The sequence below is a fragment of the Phocoena phocoena genome, chromosome 3, assembly GCF_963924675.1.
Source record: "Phocoena phocoena chromosome 3, mPhoPho1.1, whole genome shotgun sequence".
NCBI lineage: Eukaryota > Metazoa > Chordata > Mammalia > Artiodactyla > Phocoenidae > Phocoena > Phocoena phocoena.
The window spans coordinates 123,784,647-123,802,872 of NC_089221.1; the positions used below are offsets into that span (position 1 = coordinate 123,784,647).

An 18,226-nucleotide genomic window follows, 5' to 3' on the forward strand; every position below is an offset into this window, starting at 1 on the left:
TTCAAGCAGACTCTACTTTGATGTCAAAGCTTCTTGATTCCCCCATATTCCATTTTTGTAGGAGGAGAACCCTCTGGTCTGTTTTTCTAGATGGTGAGCTTAGGGTGGATTAGAAGCACTTGATTAGCCTTTACAGAGCAGCATTCTGTATTGGCCATTTTTGTTCTAGCTACAGTGGAGATTGATGGATTGTTACTTTTGGTTACAAAACCCAGGAAGAGGGGAGGGGGCTGCTTTGGAGACACTTTCTCGGGGAGCCAGGGGTGCTGCCATGGCCTCCAACTTACTGTTGCATTTAGAATGCCAGATAATAAACAACCAGGACTCGGCCTTTAGAAAGAAGTCAATGGAATAAATAAGCTGGAAAAGGTTGAAGGGAAAAAGCCAAGGAACATGTAAGTAGACGATTATATGGAGCCATTTAAAACAACAAAAAGCAACAGTAACAAAGCAGCAGATGGAATCTGGCCGCACATGGCCTTGCCAAGTTAACTCTGAGAAGCGAAGTGTTCTCTTTATGTCCCCTGAAGCATTCATGGTGTTTCCTAGCCAAATTCTCAGGCTGTTTCTATGGTGCTTACGAGAAAAGAATATAGCAGAGTTGATGTGGCCCTTTTCCCTCCCCATTCTGCATCCTCTTTGCAGCCTTGTGAAATAAATCTCTGGTTCAAATGAAATTGTGAAAAAGAAAATGGAAAATGGAAAAAAAAAAGTGCTGTAGGGGCAGGAGATGCTGACTGGTTCCGATTTTTCACAAAACAAGGAGAATTTCTCTAAGAGTAGAGTAAACGGTGTTTATTTTTCATTGAATTTTTTTTCAATCATCAAATGGAGTTGCTTAATTAAAAAAAAAAGTATCTCTTTCTTTTCTCTTTAAATACTACAGACAACCTCATTTTATCTCAGCAGACACCTAGAAACAAAACACTGGACCCACCAGAGAAAACGGGGCAATGAAAGCATCAGAAATTCAAGTCAGCTATGGAAGAATTACTGTTAGCTGGCAGCTCTCAATTCTAAACAGAAGTGTCCCAGAACCTGTTGGGTTTGACAAAATTTCTTAGAACTGGGGATTTGGGAAGGTTGGACTCCATGGACTTCTATTCCATTTGTTTCCTGCAGAGGGAAATTAGAGTCGATGCATCAAATGAACACCCAAAGAAACATTTAAAAACGTGTTTGACTAGTACTCAGTATGTGAGATTATTAAGTAATAACTTGTCCTCCTAGTTAACCTTGTCCTGGAATATATATAGGTTATTTGTAGCCGCCACTGCTATAATATTTTCTGAAGGATGCCAAGCTGTATGCAAGATCTTTTTGCTAAAGTCCAGACTGTCGACACTGATCTCGTCTTTTCTCCGCTTGCCCCCCACGCACACTTTGCGCGGTTTTAGGATAGCTCGGGGTTTGCTGTTTTCCCTCGAGGCCTCAAGGGTGACGTCGCGCTTGGTGTTTCGGTCAAACATCCTGAAGAAGTTGTTGTAGGAGCCCGTCATGATGACACTGCAAGGCAGAGAGGAAAAAGGGAGTGACCGAGTGCGACAGACAAAGGCTTTCTAGAGCAAACAGCACCACAAAGTGGCCAGTTTATGGTACCACACGAGAAACAAACAAGAGACCCAAAACTGCAACAGGCTTTGTAGTGTGACTGTTGAGTTTCTTTGGAATCACTAAGAGCAACAAACTCTTTGGCTGGGTGAAGGATCGTTGAAAACCCTCCTTGTTATTTACCAATAGATTCCTTTTGGTTCTTGGGCTCCATAAATGAGTCCGGTGGTTTTAATGATCCCAGCCCACCTCCCTCACATCAGGATTCTGAGGCTGGGGTGAAGTTATGAGTAGGAACACTGAGAACAACCGTCATTGCATTGTGTACATTTAAAGCACAGCTACAGTAGGAGGGATTCTGTGTTGCCCGACCGCTAAGGCTTTCTTGCATCAGCACTGCAGGAGGGATGCTGGCAGTACAGCACACATACCAGCATGTTTCCTCCCCCTGCTAAGAACTAGATCTAAATTCAGCCTTTTCCAAAAAATTAGATGCCATCATGGTCTTACTCGGGAAGGGAGTAAACAAAAATTCAATTCTGAAGGGATGTAGATAAGGAAGTAAGCCTTTGAGGGGACTGACAGATGGTTCCTACCTTTCTACAAGAGTTATCCATTCTCAGGCATATCTCCAATTGATTAAGAGAGCAGTGAATGCCAGAGCCTTCCAGAAGCAATGGACTGACTCTTTAATGGCAACAGTTTGGACAAGATGACAGGCTGAGGGAAAGATACCAAGTAGCGTCCCATTGTGGCTGCCCCCTGGGCAGGTGGGCACGGCCTTGTTTGTGGGTGAGGCTCTGACTGGATGGTTAGGATGGGAGAACGCAGAGCGAGCTATTATTACCTCATCAGGCAGGGTGCTGAGTGCTTTACCCCAGACTTCATTTACTCTTCCTTCATCCCATGTAAGGGATTTACACAGGAGGAAAAGTGAGTGACTTGTACAGTGTCACACATCTAATAAGTAGCCAAGTCAGTTCTCCAGCCCACATCTGCCTGACTCTGGGGCACAAGCATTCAGCCACTTGGCCTCACTGCTTCCCATGCACTGACCTTTGCTTCCCTCACCATGACCCGACTTGTTTTTTTTTTTTTTTTTTGCAGTACGCGGGCCTCTCACTGTTGTGGCCTCTCCCGTTGCGGAACACAGGCTCCGGACGCACAGGCTCAGCGGCCATGGCTCACGGGCCCAGCCACTCCGCGGCATGTGGGATCTTCCCGGACCGGGGCACGAACCCGCGTCCCCTGCATCGGCAGGCGGACTCTCAACCACTGCGCCACCAGGGAAGCCCGACTCGGCTTGTTTTTAAACAGTAAGAGAAAGTCTTTTCTGGGAAAATAATCTCAACCTTATCTGGACCAAGAATAACATTTTCTCAGTTATGGAAAGAAATTGTAATGTGGTGGAAAGCGTGTTGATTTTAGGATTCAAACTCTTCCTCTTGTCTCTACTGCTTACTAGCTCATGAGCTTGGGCAGATTACTTTATCTGGCTGAGCCTCCGTTTCCTCAGCTGGAAAATGGGGATGGTGAAAACAATCTCGATAGATTGTGGTCGGGATTAAAAAACATCATGTGTGTGAAAGTACCTAGTAAGTACAGTTTTTGAATCTTGGTTAAGATAGGAGGGAAACTGGAACAATAACAACCACAAATATTAAAAAAAAAAACCCTATTCTTAATAAACAATGAATAAATGACAGTTGTAAATGAAAATAAATAAAATAATAGGGCTGGGCTAGCTTCTTTTCCCCTCGAGGGCCTTTGTTAATATGTCACAGTTGCTCTGCCCTCTGCCCTCTACCAACTGGGCACGTCCTCTGCCACGTGGTGATTCCTTCCAGGCCTAAGTGGAAGGCTGATTTTGGATCACTGACCAAAAAAAAGCCCAACAAGGGTCACAGAGGGAGAGCCTGCGCTCACTAAGAGCTCGACTCTCCGAGTGCTTTGCCGTGATAGAATTTCCCCGCTTCCGAGCACTACTGCCGGTGCCGCCTTCATCGAGGAACAGCCCCTGGTAGCCTGTGTTTACTTCTCCTGGAAATCAGAGGGTCACCTGTAATATTTGTCAAACCAGAAAGAAACTATGGGGAGGTAATAGGAAGTACTGTTGAAATCAAAGGCCTTAAAACAGTCATAAATCACCTTCAGGACATGTGATAAATGAGGCCGAGTAGAATTCGGTTAATGAACCACCAGGGCCTTCGGCCAGGTCTATACTGGCAGCTTCGAGGAATAATTTTCCATCTAGAAAGCCCACTCTGCAATCATCTGAACTATTCATGCTGGAAATGTGCTGGTGGAGCTTCATTTTAGCCATGTTGACCTAGCTCTGGGAGTGTCTTGTGTGTACGAGGTAGGATTTTCTTGAGCTTAGGCCACTTAGGTCACCTGAGCCAGTTAGACCACTTAGGTCCCCTGAGCCAGTCCTGAAAGAGGAGTCAAGGGTGTCACTCATCCTTCCCTCCTTTCCAGGCCTGCCTCAAGGGTCATCCAGTGGTCTACACGGTGCGTCTCTGCCAGGCCTCGGGGCCGATTTTGATCTCCCTTTGGTTGTATCCCGCTTAGGATACACAGCCCAGGGCCTTCGCAAGGAGAGGGGGACCACCTTTGGAAAGTTCCCAGCCACGCAGACCTTTCTTACCTGTCTGACCCATTCCACACACATTCAAATTTATCAAAAATGCAGTCATTTTCGTAGAGGGAGCACAGCTTGCTGCGGAGGTAGTCGTGAACCTGGTTGGGGGTGGGGAGGACACATTAAGAGGGTGTTATTATTTTTAAAAATGATTTCTCTGTGTGAAGCTCCTCTTTGGATGTGAGCTGTTAATTTTCAGTGTAAATGCGGATTGAATCAGACGGGCTCAGATCTGAACCCAGGTGTGGCCCTTTTCGGCCTTGGCACATTAAGATGAGTTGGTGAGCTACACGGCTAGTGTGGATTAAACAAACTTGCTTACATAGATGGTGGCATAGAGCAGGGCCCATTAAGCGGGAGAGCCCCATTTTTTAAGCTGATTTAGAGGACACCGTTCATTCAGCCTCTTTTTTTTTTTCCCCTGCGGTACGCGGGCCTCTCACTGTTGTGGCCTCTCCCGTTGCGGAGCACAGGCTCCGGACGCGCAGGCTCAGCGGCCACGGCTCACGGGCCCAGCCGCTCTGCGGCACGTGGGATCTTCCCGGACCGGGGCACGAAACCGCGTCCCCTGCATCGGCAGGTGGACTCTCAACCACTGCGCCACCAGGGAAGCCCTTCTTTTCTTTTCTTTTCTTTTCTTTTTTTTTCCATTCAGCCTTTTATTCGACAAATATTTATTGAATGCCTGCTATGTGGTTGGGAGAGAGACCCGTGAACAGAATACCCCTGGGGTGCTTTCCTCCTAGTGTTGGGGAAGAGACTGTATAACCAAGTAAGTATATAAGATAGTTTAGATGGTGATATAGAGAAAAAAACATGGAAAAAGGGAGTGGGAGTATTATATTATACAGGGTGAGTAGTCAAGGGTTCACCTGAGATGGTGGCCAGAAGGTGCAGTGTGGAGGCCTCAGCGTGTGCTCACCAGTTCCCGTAGGCCCCTTACTCTGAGTGATGTGAACAGACTTCACAGAAAGGATGCTGAGCCTGCTGTGTCGTGAAAGAGTGTAAGCCTGCAGGGCCAAAGGCAGGGAGGCTAGGTGTAACCTGGGTGATAGATGACGGCTTGGACCAGAGCGGGCAGTGGTGGGAGGTGGTCGGATTCTCGACATGTTTGGAAGGAGAGCTGATGGGACTTGGGGATGGATCCACTGTGAAGTGTGGAGAGGAGAAACAGGAGTCAAAGAGGGCTCCTGCATCTTTCTCTTGAACAAGTGGAAAGATGGAGTTGCCATGTTCACTTTTGGGATCTATAATTTGGAGATGTCTATGCCAAGGGAGCTCATCCAGTAGACTGATGTGATGTGCATGGCGCAGCCCTGGAGTATGCAGCAGTTTTCTCCTGTTTCTATTTTTCAGTGAAACGAGAAGCAAGGTTATCAACTGAGAGTGAGGAAGGGGAGGGGGTTGTTGGGAAACAGTGCAGGGTTTCTGGAAGGCACCGAGGGCCGCTTGAAGTTGTTGGATGTGAATTTTAAATGCATCTGGTCAGCACGGTTGGGTGTTTTTCTCCAGCTGCATTCAGCAACTCAGGTGAAGGTGGCAAATAGGCTGAGGATTAGGGCTTGGAGGGTAGTAATCTGGGTGCAATTTTGAATTCTTCCTGAGCTCTGTCATAGGGACTGGTAATTACAACAGGCATACATAATACGCCAGCTTGTTATTATTAGCCAGGCGCTTTATCCATAGAATCTTATTTCATCCCTAACATCATCTTAGGACGTAAGTGTTGTCATTCTCTTCGCTTTAACAGAGGATGAACTACCGGGTATGACACCATTTGTCCGAGATCACACAGGAAAGGAAATGACAGAATGGGAAGTGAACCCGGGATCTGGGTTCTGGAGCACACACACACTCTTGCCTTCTCTAGCAATCTACCTCCCACTGGCTCTGCCCCATTGGCCTCGCCTTGACGTGGGGGTCTCAGTCCTAGACAGGAGCTGGGAACTGAGGTGAGGCCAAGAGGGAGCTAAAATTGGGTGAAGGCAGACGGACGTTATGAAAAGCACTGTTTGACTTTGTTTAGATGGACAGGGATGGTTCACTCTTCCTTTTCCTAGGCCCCTCTCCTCCCTTGACCCCAGAGCTCTGTTGGATGCTGAGCTCAGAGGCTCAGCTGTGCACTTAGCACTGGGCAGAGGAATGAGGTCAGATTCATTCCTTGCTCCATTAGATGTTCTGGGTATTTGAAAAGCTCTCTGAGTTATTTGGACAGTGGAAGGATTTCTAAGTCTGCAAATTAATTTACTCCACTTTTACTCTCTTGTTCCCAAACAGTTCTGGGCCTTGTCAGGCTATCTGCTTCAATGCTATAGTGACAAGTGAATCCATCTGCAGCTGGGCTTTTGGCTTTGTTAGGTAATGGGATGTAAGGGCGAGGCTTGTGTCTTGAGCCTGGGAACTCTGCTATAAATTAAGTCATTGTCCTTCCCTTCCTCCACCTTTTGTGCGTATTGGAAGTGGCTCAGATCTGATCTGGAAGGAGATTTTGTTTGTAGGGCCATTTCTGCTTGTTGAAGATCTCTAGTTATCATTAAGAATCCTTGAGCAAAGCAGAAGAGAGTCCTGGGACAAAGAGAGAGCTGATTCCAGGTCTTGACAAACTTCTTCTATAAAGGCCCAGGTAGTAAATAATTATACTTTGTGGGCCATGTAGCAACCACCCAACTCTACCCTTGCTATGCAAAAGCAGCTATAATAAACAAATGAGTGGGAGTTGTGTTCCAATAAAACTTTATTTACAAAGATAGATAGGTGGCAGACAGGATTGGCCTCTGAGTCACGGTTTGCCTAACCCTGGTCTTGACTGTAATTCCCCCCTCTCCCAAATCAGCACAGACTATTGCCTTGGAAGAAAGTGATGGTGGAGGTAAGGGCATAAATTGGGGGTCGAACTTTTCTTCTGATGGTTGGAGGACCCTGACCTCAAGAATCTGTCTCTTTTCTAGAAAGCAAGCCTGATTCTTGCCTCTTCTTGATTTTATCATTGACTTGCTTCCAAGTTCTGTGTAATAGAGGGAGAAGAGGAAGAGGAGTGGGGCTTCTGAAGGGGAAGGATGTCAAGATGGAATTAGTGCAGTGGGCAATGGGAGCCAAATTTATTATCCTCGTACTCCAGATCTCCTACTTTTTGGAGGAAAAAGACAGGCAAAATCAATCCTATTTTCAATCTTATCTCCCCCTACTTCTTCCTCTTATCTGTTATGGAGCACTTTTTTTTTTTTTTTCATTATTTTCCTGAAACTTTTAATTTATTTGATGCACCATCTTTTTTTGTAAGTTTAGCGGATTTAAAATGTTTGTTGTGTTAATTTCAGGTGTATAGCAAAGTGATTCCATTATACACACACATATATATATAAAATTGTTTTTTCAGATTCTTTTCCCATATAGGTTATTACATGATATTGAGTAGAGTTCCCTGTGCTATATATACAGTAGGTCCGTGCTGGTTATCTACCTTATATATAGTACTGTGTGTATATGTCAATCCCAAACTCCCAATCCATCCCTCCCCCACTCCGTCTCCCCCTTAGCAACCACAGGTCTGTTCTCTGGAGTCTGTTTCTGTTTTGTAGATAAGTTCATTTGTGTTGTATTTTAGATTCCCCATATAAGCGATATCATATGATATTTGTCTTTCTCTTTCTAACTTACTTCACTTAGTATGATAATCTCTAGGTCCATCCATGTTGCTGCAAATGGCATTATTTCATTCTTTTTTAGGCTTATTGATATTCCATTATATATATGTATCACATCTTTCTTTTTTAGGCTTATTGATATTCCATTATATATATGTATCACATCTTCTTTATCCATTCATCATTGACAGATGATAGACATTTAGGTCACTTCCATGTCTTGGCTATTGTAAATAGTGCTGCAGTGAACATTGAGGTGCATGTATCTTTTCATATTACGGTTTTCTCTGGATATATTCCCGAGAGTGGGATTGACAGATCATATGGTAACTCTATTTTTAGTTTTTTAAGGAACCTTCAGACTGTTCTCCATAGTGGCTGTACCTGTTTACATTCCTACCAACAGGATGGAGCAGTTCTGGGAAGTTCCTGACTACCTCCAACTGAGGGCCTCTACAGGAAAAGATGATCTATTACACTATGAAGGTATGTGGCGTATATATATTCTGTTGTAAAAAAAAGAAAAATCTTAGGCAGAGAATATAGACTTTTTTCCATCAGAGGAGAGAAAAAGGTAAGATACCGACATGAGAAACAAACATCTAGAGAGCAACAGAGTAAGGGAAAACTTAAGACTCGTGGTCCTATTTGATGCTTCTCTCTCCATGTTGCAAAAAGTGTTTCTATGCTATGTTCCTATGAGCTTGGGGACGGCCTCCTTGACCCTAAGCCGAGTCTCCCAACACAGTGGTTCTCAAATCATGTACTTGTGGGAGCCTGCTATTGTATAGTTGATAGACCACTGTGAGGCCTAGCACGATTAAACTCTGTTGGTTTGTTCTTCTGTTTCAGGGGTTGACAAACTTTTCCTGTAAAGGATCACACAGTAAATATTTTAGGCTTTGAGAGCCATATGGTTTCTGTCACGACGACCCAACTCTGCCGTTGTGGCATGAAAACAGCCATAGATAATAGGTAAATGATCAGGTGCGGCTGTATTTGGCTCCACAGGTCAGTCTGTCAACCCCTGTTCTATAGGAAAACGTGAACATAGCTCATCATACTTCAGTCTACAGCTTCTTATTCCCAGAAACATGCTTGAGATCGCTTGATGGATGTATGAAGATCCAAAAGAGTATATCACCTGTCTCCCTGCCCAGGGAAGGCACTAGTAATTGATGATGGAATTCCTTCCCACTGGACCAGTCCTTACAGTGTTCCAGACACTGACTCACTCAGTTTGTTTACCATCTTTGATATACTATATTACCATCTGATACGGTATATAAACTTAACTAAATTGCTTTGAAATATGTCACCTAAAATAAGTTAAATAACTTTTGTAGTATTTAATTTCAACAATGGGCTATGAGAGCTCTTCCTCAGTGTTCTACAAAGAAGAGGTCTACATCTACTACTAGGTAAACATGATTTGAGAAGCATGACCTTAAATGCTGATGACTTCATGTCACAGCTAGCTAGCTTTGTTCTAGAAGTCTTTCCCTAAAATAAAAGTAGTAATTGCTCTCCCCACTGTGTAGCCTAATCTACTTTTCTCTAAGCGCGGCTCTGCAGCAGGTCACACGCCTGTCAGGTTCTAGTTCCCATCGCCATCACTTTCGTACTAAGGGATGTAACACCAGCTGGTTTGACTGCGCAGCTGGAGGGGGACGCTCCTGTCTGCTCTAGCCCTGTGCTGAAGGTGAGGGCTGTGAGCGGGAGCCTGAGGGCAGCATGTCAGGCACAATGAGAACGCAAACACACAGGGGATGCTACTTGAACCACAGGGGTAACCAAACTACCTTGACCACATCTGTGGTCTTCGTTTCTGGCCCCCAAACCTTTTTACAGCTTCACGGTCAGCCATCAAAGTCCTGAGTGTCCTCACAATGTTTCCTGCTTCTCCTGAGGCCACTCACGTGGCGGCTGGACTTCTGCCCTCGTGTGCCAAGGTGAGTGGACTCCGTGCTGCTCAGGACAATCATCCTTCCTGTCTCGGGTCCACAGCTCCTTCCACGTCATGCCATCCAACGTGACTTCCTGCCACCCATCCTCCTTACAGTCAGCAACAGTTCTCAGCCCCTCTACCCCATTCCTGGAAGCCACTCTAGCGCCTCAGTCTCTCTTCCATCCCTGCCATCATTCTTAGCGATTCAAATACTCTGGACTCTCGGTTACTTGGCCTCATCATTTTCAGTGCGTTTTGTCCTTTGCTTTCTGGGTCACATTATGAGCCTTGTCATTACTATAACTGTATGTGTTTAGTAAGTATCACTCTTGCTACTTCCTATCATTTTAAGTCATGCCCTTTAGTATCTTGATTCTATCAATTCTTCATTCCCCTTATAACCTACCTTAGATTCAGCCATCCATCATTCCAATCAATCAATCACTCCCTTAATAGATACCTTCAACAAACTTGCTTTTCTCCCTCTTCCATCGTACTCCCTTGGCAAAACCCCATCACTGGTTAAATCTAACTTTCTGCTCTTCCTTACCTGTACCAAGCAGGTGAATGTGGCTGGAAAAAACACACAATCACACAGATCAGTCTCACTTTAAATCAATAATAGAAACCTCAAGTGGCTCCCTGAGCAACCCTACCATACTGCCCCAGTCAATTCACTCTCTTCCTTCTCACTCAGCTAATGACCTTGCTTCTTATTTTACTGGAAAATAGAAGCAATAAGAAGAAACCGTCTGTATGTTCCCATCACAAAATTGACAAACCTACTGCATCTGTAGCTACTTACTCTTTTCTCTTTCCTTTGATGGATGAGTTGCCCACCTCATCTAAGTCCAATTCTGCAGTGGAATCTATTCCCTTGAGAAGCTGACTGCTTCAATTAATTATCACCCTCTCTACAGGCTTACTCCTATCAGCATAAAACAAGCTGTGATGACTTCCTCAATCCTGCATTCCATTCCAGCTACTACCCCATTTCTCTATTCCTCTTCAGAACAAAATCTCTTTTGAAATTTCACTACAGGGCTTCCCTGGTGGTGCAGTGGTTAAGAATCTGCCTGTCAATGCAGGGGACACAGGTTCGAGCCCTGGTCCGGGAAGACCCCACATGCCGCGGAGCAACTAAGCCCGTGCGCCGCAACTACTGAGCCCGCGCGCCACAACTACTAAAGCCCGCGTGCCTAGAGCCCGTGCTCCGCAACAAGAGAAGCCACCGCAACGAGAAGCCTGTGCACCACAAAGAAGAGTAGCCCCTGCTCACCGCAACTAGAGAAAGCAACGAAGACCCAAAGCAGCCAAAAATAAATTAATTAAAAAAAAATTTCACTACGTTCCACATCCTCTAGTTACAGTCTCTCTTGAACCCACTCCAATCAGACATTCATTCCTACCACTTAAGGTGCCTGATCATCTCCATGTTACTAAATCCAATTGGCCACTTCTCAGTCCTTCCTTGATTCAGCAACAGCATACGGCAGTTGGTGACTTCTTCCTCCTCGATTCACTTGGCTTCCAGGACTCCTCTTGGTTTCCGTCCTACCTCACTGGCACTTTCTCCAGTCTCTCTTGCCAAATCCATTTCCTCTTCCCAGCCTGTAAACACTGGGACCTCAGGGCATGGTTCTTGACCTTTCCTCTAGGCTAGATCTATCCAGACTTACACTGAGCTGTCTACCTGCTATTTCTGGATGTTTAACTGGCTCAACATGTCTTTTATCCTTCTGCTTTGTAAGCCTTTGCAGGCAGGGGCTGATTTGGAACCCTTGAAGAAGTGCCCAATCTACGTATTAGTGGGTGGTGGTCTGTACCTGGTAAGTCTCGATGGGGCGGTTTTCCATGTTGAGATCCCACACTTTGACCGTCAGATAGTCTCTGGTCATGATATACCTCCCACTGTGGCTGAACTTCACATCCGAAATCGAAGAGATGATTTCAGAGAAAAACGACCTGTTGCTTGGATCTTCCGGCTCTTCAAAAACTGCAGAACAAAAGCAAAACAAAAGAAATTTAGTACATCCTTATCAGCTGATGCTAACGTGTTTGGGCCAGCTCGAAAGCCAGCAGTCTAACCTGGAGTAGGGCTGGAATCTGTAGAATTTAAGTTGCTAACAGAACTGTCAGCTCCCTGGCAGCAGAACAAGCTGTCACTGGTTTCCATATTTTGTTTCTCATGGAAGGACTCCCATGGGGCTTGTCACATCCACAGATCTGGCACCGACAGTTCACAAGCTCCAGGTCTGTGTATCTGGCTCTTTCACTTTTCCCCATGGTTCCTGGGTGTCACTGCATATACTATAACCTGTAGTCATCTTACACACTTAAAAATTGTGTTTATGCCATTTTTTGAGATATAATTCACATACCATAAAATTTACTCATCTAAATTTTATAGTTTGGTGGGTTTTTTTTTTAGTATAATCAATCATGCAACCATAAACAAAGTCTAAATTTAGGACATTTTCATTACCTCATCCTCTGTAAAAAACCCAAAACAACTCCATTCCCATTAGCAGTTACTCCCCATTACCTACTCCTGCAGCCCTAGGCAACCACTAATCTATTTTCTTGTTTTATGAAATTGCCTATTCTAGAAATGTCACACAAATGGAATCATTCTCTCTCTCTCTCTCTCTCTCTCTCTCTCTCTCTCTATATATATATATATATATATTCTTTTTTGGTGACTGGCTTCCTTCCCTTAGTGTAATGTTCTCAAGGTTCATCCATGTAGTGGCATGATTCATTCCTTTTTATGGCTGAATAATACTCCATTGTATGGCTATATTACATTTTGTTTATCCATTCATCAGTTGATGGACACTTGGGTTGTTTCTACTTTTTGGCTATTATGAATAATGCTGTTATGAATAAACACAAGATTTGTGTGGACCTATGTATACGTATCTCTTGGATCATGGTGCTTAATAGTGGGACTTTGCTGCCAGACTGCCTTGGGCTTAAGGTCAGACTACCCTTGACTAGTTGTGTGACCTTGGGCAAGTTACTTAACTTTTCTGTGCCTCAGTTGCATAGGTAAACTCTGGCTACAACGTCTTTTGTATATATTTTCCATTTGCGCTGGTATCTAGCTGCTTATTCTTCCACTCAACAGATTCAGCTGATTTCCACTCACAGGAATAAAAAGCACTTACAGGAATAAAAGACACTGAAGCTTGTTGTAAGCTGCCTTAGTTCATCTTTCTAACCTTGTTTTTGAACTCCTCTCGTTCAAATTGGATGTGCGAAATACATCTTGATGTTTCCCGTCTTTATGCCCTTCATTCCTCCGTCATTGTGTCGTATTTTGCTTGATTCATATGTCTCATCTCTTACATGTTATTTTAGCCCCAAATGATCACACTTGGTCTGGCCTGTTCACTTAGCATTTGCTCAGGTATTCTCCCAATGAAAGCATCATTTCTCACATTAGCATTTAACAGTCCGTGGCTTATCTCAACTAGGAATGTGAGCTTCTTGAAGGCAGGATTTTGTTTTTTCTCGTCTTTGTACTGAGACTCTTGCACATAAATATTGAATAAATAGTTGTTGCTTGATTGGAACCAAAGCCAGATAAATTAGTGAAATCTTTGCCTTCTGGGTGCTCAGCATGTATGATGTTGAGCTATACATATTTGCCTACATTTAATTAGTTTTGACCTACAATAATGGCAATTGAGTATGGTTCCACCTAATAAGCGTTTCTATCACAATTTTAGGCTGAACCAAACATCAGTCTTCAGGTTACTGAGTAACTCATCCCCCAAGGCTTTCTCTTTCCTGCCCGTTCAACGCACTCACGGAGTCATTATCAAATTCTATGTAGAAAATCTATAGGCGGAGACAAGATGGTGGAGAAGAAGGATGTGAGCTCACCTCTTCTTACAAAGACACCAAGATCACAACTGACTGCAGAACAACCATCAACCAAAAAATGAGGGAACCTATCAAAAAAGTTATCCTACATCCGAAGACAAAGAAGAAGCCACAACAAGACGGTAGGAGGAGCACAGCCACGGTAAGATCAAGCTCCATACCTGCTGGGTGGGTGACCCACAAACTGGAAAATAATTTTACTACAGAAATTCTGCCACAGGAGTGAAAGTTCTGAGCCCCACATCAACCTCCCCAGCCTGGGGATCTGGCAACAGAAGGAGGAGCCCCAAAGAATCTGGCTTTGAGGGTCAGCAGGGTTTGACCGTAGGAATTCCACAGGACTGGGGGGAAACAGAATCTCCCCTCTTGGAGGGCACAGAAACCCCACTCTTGTGTGCACCAGGACCTGGGGGAAAAAGCAGTGGCTTCATAAAAGCCTAAGCCAGACTTACCTCCTAGTATTGGAGGGTCTCCTGCAGAGGCGGGGGGCAGCTGTGGCTCACTGCAGGGACAAAGACACTGGCGGTGGTAGTTCTGGGGAGTACTCATTGGTGTGAGCCCTCCCAGAGGCCACCATTTCCTCACCAAGACCTGGCACCACCCAACAGCCTGTAGGCTCCAGTGCTGGGACGCCTCATGCTAAACAACCAACATGGCAGGAACGCAGCCACACCCATCAGCAGACAGGCAGCTTAAAGTCTTCCTGAGCACACAGCTGCTTGCTAAACACACCCCCTGACATGTCTCTGTCCACCAGAGGGACCTGCACCGGGACACCTGCACAAGCCTCTTAGACAGCCTCATCCACCAGGGGGCAGACAGCAGAAGCAATAAGAGCCACAGCCCTGCAGCCTGCGGAAGAGAAACTGCAATCACAGAAAGTTAGACAAAATGAGACAGCAGAGGATTATGTTCCAGATGAAAGACCAAGATAAAAACCTACAAGAACAACTAAAAGTGGAGATGGACAACCTACCTGGAAAAGAGTAATGATACTGAAGATGATCCAAGATCTCAGAAAAAGAATGGAGGCACATGTCGAAAAGATACAAGAAATGTTTAACAAAGGTCTAGGATAACTAAAGAACAAGCAAACAGAGATGAACAATACAATAACTAAAATAAAAAATACAATAGAAGGAATAAATAGCAGAATAAGTGAGGCAGAAGAAAGGATAAGTGAGCTGGAAGACAGAATGGTGGAAATCACTGGCACAGAACAGAATAAAGAAAAAAGAATGAAAAGAAATAGAGACAGTCTGAGAGACCTCTGGGACATTAAACACCCCAACATTCACATTATAGGGGTCCCAGAGGGAGAAGAGAGAGAGAAACGCCCTGCAAAAATATTTGAAGAGAAAATAGCTGAAAACTTCCCTAACACGGGGAAGGAAACAGTCATGCAAGTCCAGGAAGTGCAGAGAATCCCAGGCAGGATAAACCCAAGGAAGAACAAGCCAAGACACATAGTAATCAAACTGACAAAACTTAAAGGCAAAGAAAAAGTATTAAAAGCAACAAATAACATACAAGGGAACTCCCATAAGGTTATCAGATGACTTCTCAGCAGAAACTCTTCAGGCCACAAGGGAGTGGCACGATATATTTAAAGTGATGAAAGGGAAGAACCTACAACCAAGAATACTCTACCCAGCAAGGCTCTCATTCAGATTCGACAGAGAAATCAAAAGCTTTACAGACAAGCAAACGCTAAGAGAATTCAGCACCAGACTAGCTTTGCAACAAATGCTAATGGAACTCCTCTAGGTAGAAAAGAAAAGGCCACAAGTAGAAACAAGAAAATTACAGATGGAAAAGCTCACTGGTAAAGGTAGGAAATCATCCACATACAAATGTGGTATCAAAACCAGCAAGCGTAAGAAGAGGAGAGTACAAATGCGGGATATTGGAAATGCATTTGAAATTAAAAGAGCAGCATCTTAAAACAATCTTGTTTAAATATAGACTGCTATATCAAAACCTTATGGTAACTACAAACCAAAAAATCTACAATGGATACACACACAAAAAAGAAAAAAGGAATCCAAGCACAGCACTAAAGTTAGTCATCAAATCACAAGAGAAGATTCTCACAGTGGTGGCCTCCTCGGCCACATTGTGCACTAAGTCGGGTGCCTTCCTGAAGGTGCAGTGACCCCTATGTCGAGCTGAGCCAGTACCAGGACCAGCACTGCCGGGGTGACAGTGAAGAACAGGAAAAATTAATTACTGAAGGAAAGCTGTACACCGCATGTTGGAAATCTTTCCTCTTATACACAACTGAAGAACAAATCTATGAACTCTTCAGCAAAAGTGGTGACAGAGAGAAAATTCGTCATGGGCCTGGATAAAATGAAGAAAACAGCATGTGGGTTCTGCTTTGTGGGACACTGTTCAAGAGCAGATACAGAAAATGCCACGTGGTACATAAATGGAATACGTCTGGATGACCGGATCATTCGCACAGACTGGGACACAGGCTTTAAGGAGGGCAGGCAGTATGGCCGTGGGCGTTCTGGAGGCCATGTACGAGATGAGTATCGTCAGGACTATGATGCTGGGAGAGGAGGCTATGGAAAACTGGCCCAAAACCTGTGAGTGGTGAGAGCCCCGTCATGAAAAACACACTCCTTTGGCCTATTGAATTTGATGTGCGTTACCCAAGGTCTGCAAACCTGCCCATTTTTACCTGGTTTTAATCAATGTCTCTACTGAGCTGGAAGCCTCTTCATGGTTTTCCACTTAAAAATTATTAAAGGACAGAAACCAAAAGAATGCCATTAATTCTACGGTCTTAGCATCTTAGTCATGTGTCAGATTACCAGAATGATTTCTGTTTCCAGGTCAAAAATTGTGTTCCTTAGCAACAGACTTCATGAATAATGTTGATAAGCCAAAAACACACTTCTTTTAGGAAGAGTTAAAAAAAAATTTTTAAGTGTTTACCATGTTTGCATCTAAGTAGGTTCATGGTCTACCTTGGGGCCTGGAATTACTATTTTTAAAATTTTAAGTTTGCATGAGATATAGAGTTTAATAAGTAGAGTTTTGCTATGTAATGTAGCTTTACTCTAAATTAGGAATAGATGTTTGATAACTGATTGTTTTTCTATGTTGAATTTTAATCTCTAAAGGCAAACTTAAAGAGTCAAGGGAACTTCCTAAATAGTTGGTAAGCATTAGACAGTCGCAGGGGACACCACCTCTTATGTGCTTTATATATCAGGAAATTAGGTCAGGACTAGAAGGGTATTTACTAAACACAGTTTTCAAAACACGTGTTTTAGCTAACGCTAAAAAGACCAAGGGTCTGTATTACAGGGAACCTCAACTACTCTAAGGGCAAGGGGGGGACGCTGTCAGTAGGAAATGGGGAGGATATTTTTTTTCATTTTCAAACTGATCTTGGGGATTGAGTGGGATTTTTTGTTTGTTTTGTTTTAAAAAAAAAAGAGCTTAAAGATCAAGAGAATGCTTAACAAAAACAGAATCAGAAATGCTTCCCTCAGGAAATGTTTTGGCTAATTCTCATACTGAAGCCTGTCTGGTTTTTTCCCTAATTGTGCTAAGTTTCAGAGCCTGGGTAGTGAGCTGGTGGTCTCTACAGAGAAGGGAGTCTAGAGGATTTATCTTGCATTTGTAAGGCAAGAGAGAATTTCTGTAATACTATGTGAACTATTGCTTATTTTAAACTGGTAGTCTAGTATAATTTTCCCTGATGTAAGTGATATTTTTTCCTCTAGCAACAAAGTATCCTCTAATTTCTAGTAGTTTGTGAAGTTTGGGGCTGAAGTATCTCAATGTGAACATCTTTCATGTTACAGTGAGTGTATGTTTTCTCAAATTTAAACTAGCTATTTGAACTTTAAAAGATATCTCTAAATTAGCTGTAACTATTTAGGAAAACATTTGCAAATATCTAATTTAATGAGGACATACAATTCATTAATAATAAAATCTTTTTACACTGTAGTTTGAATTAATGTATTTTATATTTTGCAGTAAAACGTAACTCAGATTTCTACAGGTCTTAAAACCACAGACGGCGGTTCCCATTTGAATTGTCTTCTGTAACAGATTTCAATAAAATTGGACCAACTTATAAAAAAGAAAAATCACAAGAGAAAAGAACAAAAGAGGAAGGGGAGAAAAAAAGACCTACATAAACAAATCCCAAACAATTAATAAAATGGCAAGAAGAACATACATATTGATAATTACCTAATATGTAAATGGATTAAGTGCCCCAACCAAAAGACATGGACTGGCTGAATGGATACAAAAACAAGACCCATCTATATGCTGTCTACAAGAGAACCAATTCAGACCTAGGGACACATACAGACTGAAAGTGAGGGGACAGAAAAAGATATTCCATGCAAATGGAAATCAAAAGAAAGCTGGAGTAGCAATACTCACATCAGACAAAATAGACTTTAAAATAAAGACTGTTACAAGAGACAAAGAGGACACTACATAATGATCAAGGGATCAATCCAAGAAGAAGATATAACAATTATAAATATATATGCACCCACCATAGGATGACCT

General features: G+C 43.4%; 1 protein-coding gene and 1 pseudogene across 3 annotated transcripts in view; one reads left to right on the top strand and one right to left on the bottom strand.

The window, feature by feature from the left end:
- Positions 1–780: 780 nt before the first annotated feature.
- Positions 781–18,226, bottom strand: part of PPP2R2B (protein phosphatase 2 regulatory subunit Bbeta) — a 454,043-nt gene continuing 436,597 nt past the window's right edge. For all 3 annotated transcript variants that reach the window (XM_065875381.1, XM_065875380.1, XM_065875382.1), the window contains 3 exons: positions 11,611–11,780; positions 4,199–4,290; positions 781–1,506 (listed from right to left, as the gene is read on the bottom strand). In XM_065875381.1, the coding sequence (XP_065731453.1) occupies positions 1,227–1,506; positions 4,199–4,290; positions 11,611–11,780 (542 nt within the window). In that variant the 3' untranslated portion in view covers positions 781–1,226. The remainder of the gene's footprint in view (positions 1,507–4,198; positions 4,291–11,610; positions 11,781–18,226) is intronic.
- LOC136121651 (nuclear cap-binding protein subunit 2 pseudogene) lies at positions 16,013–16,273 on the top strand (annotated as a pseudogene).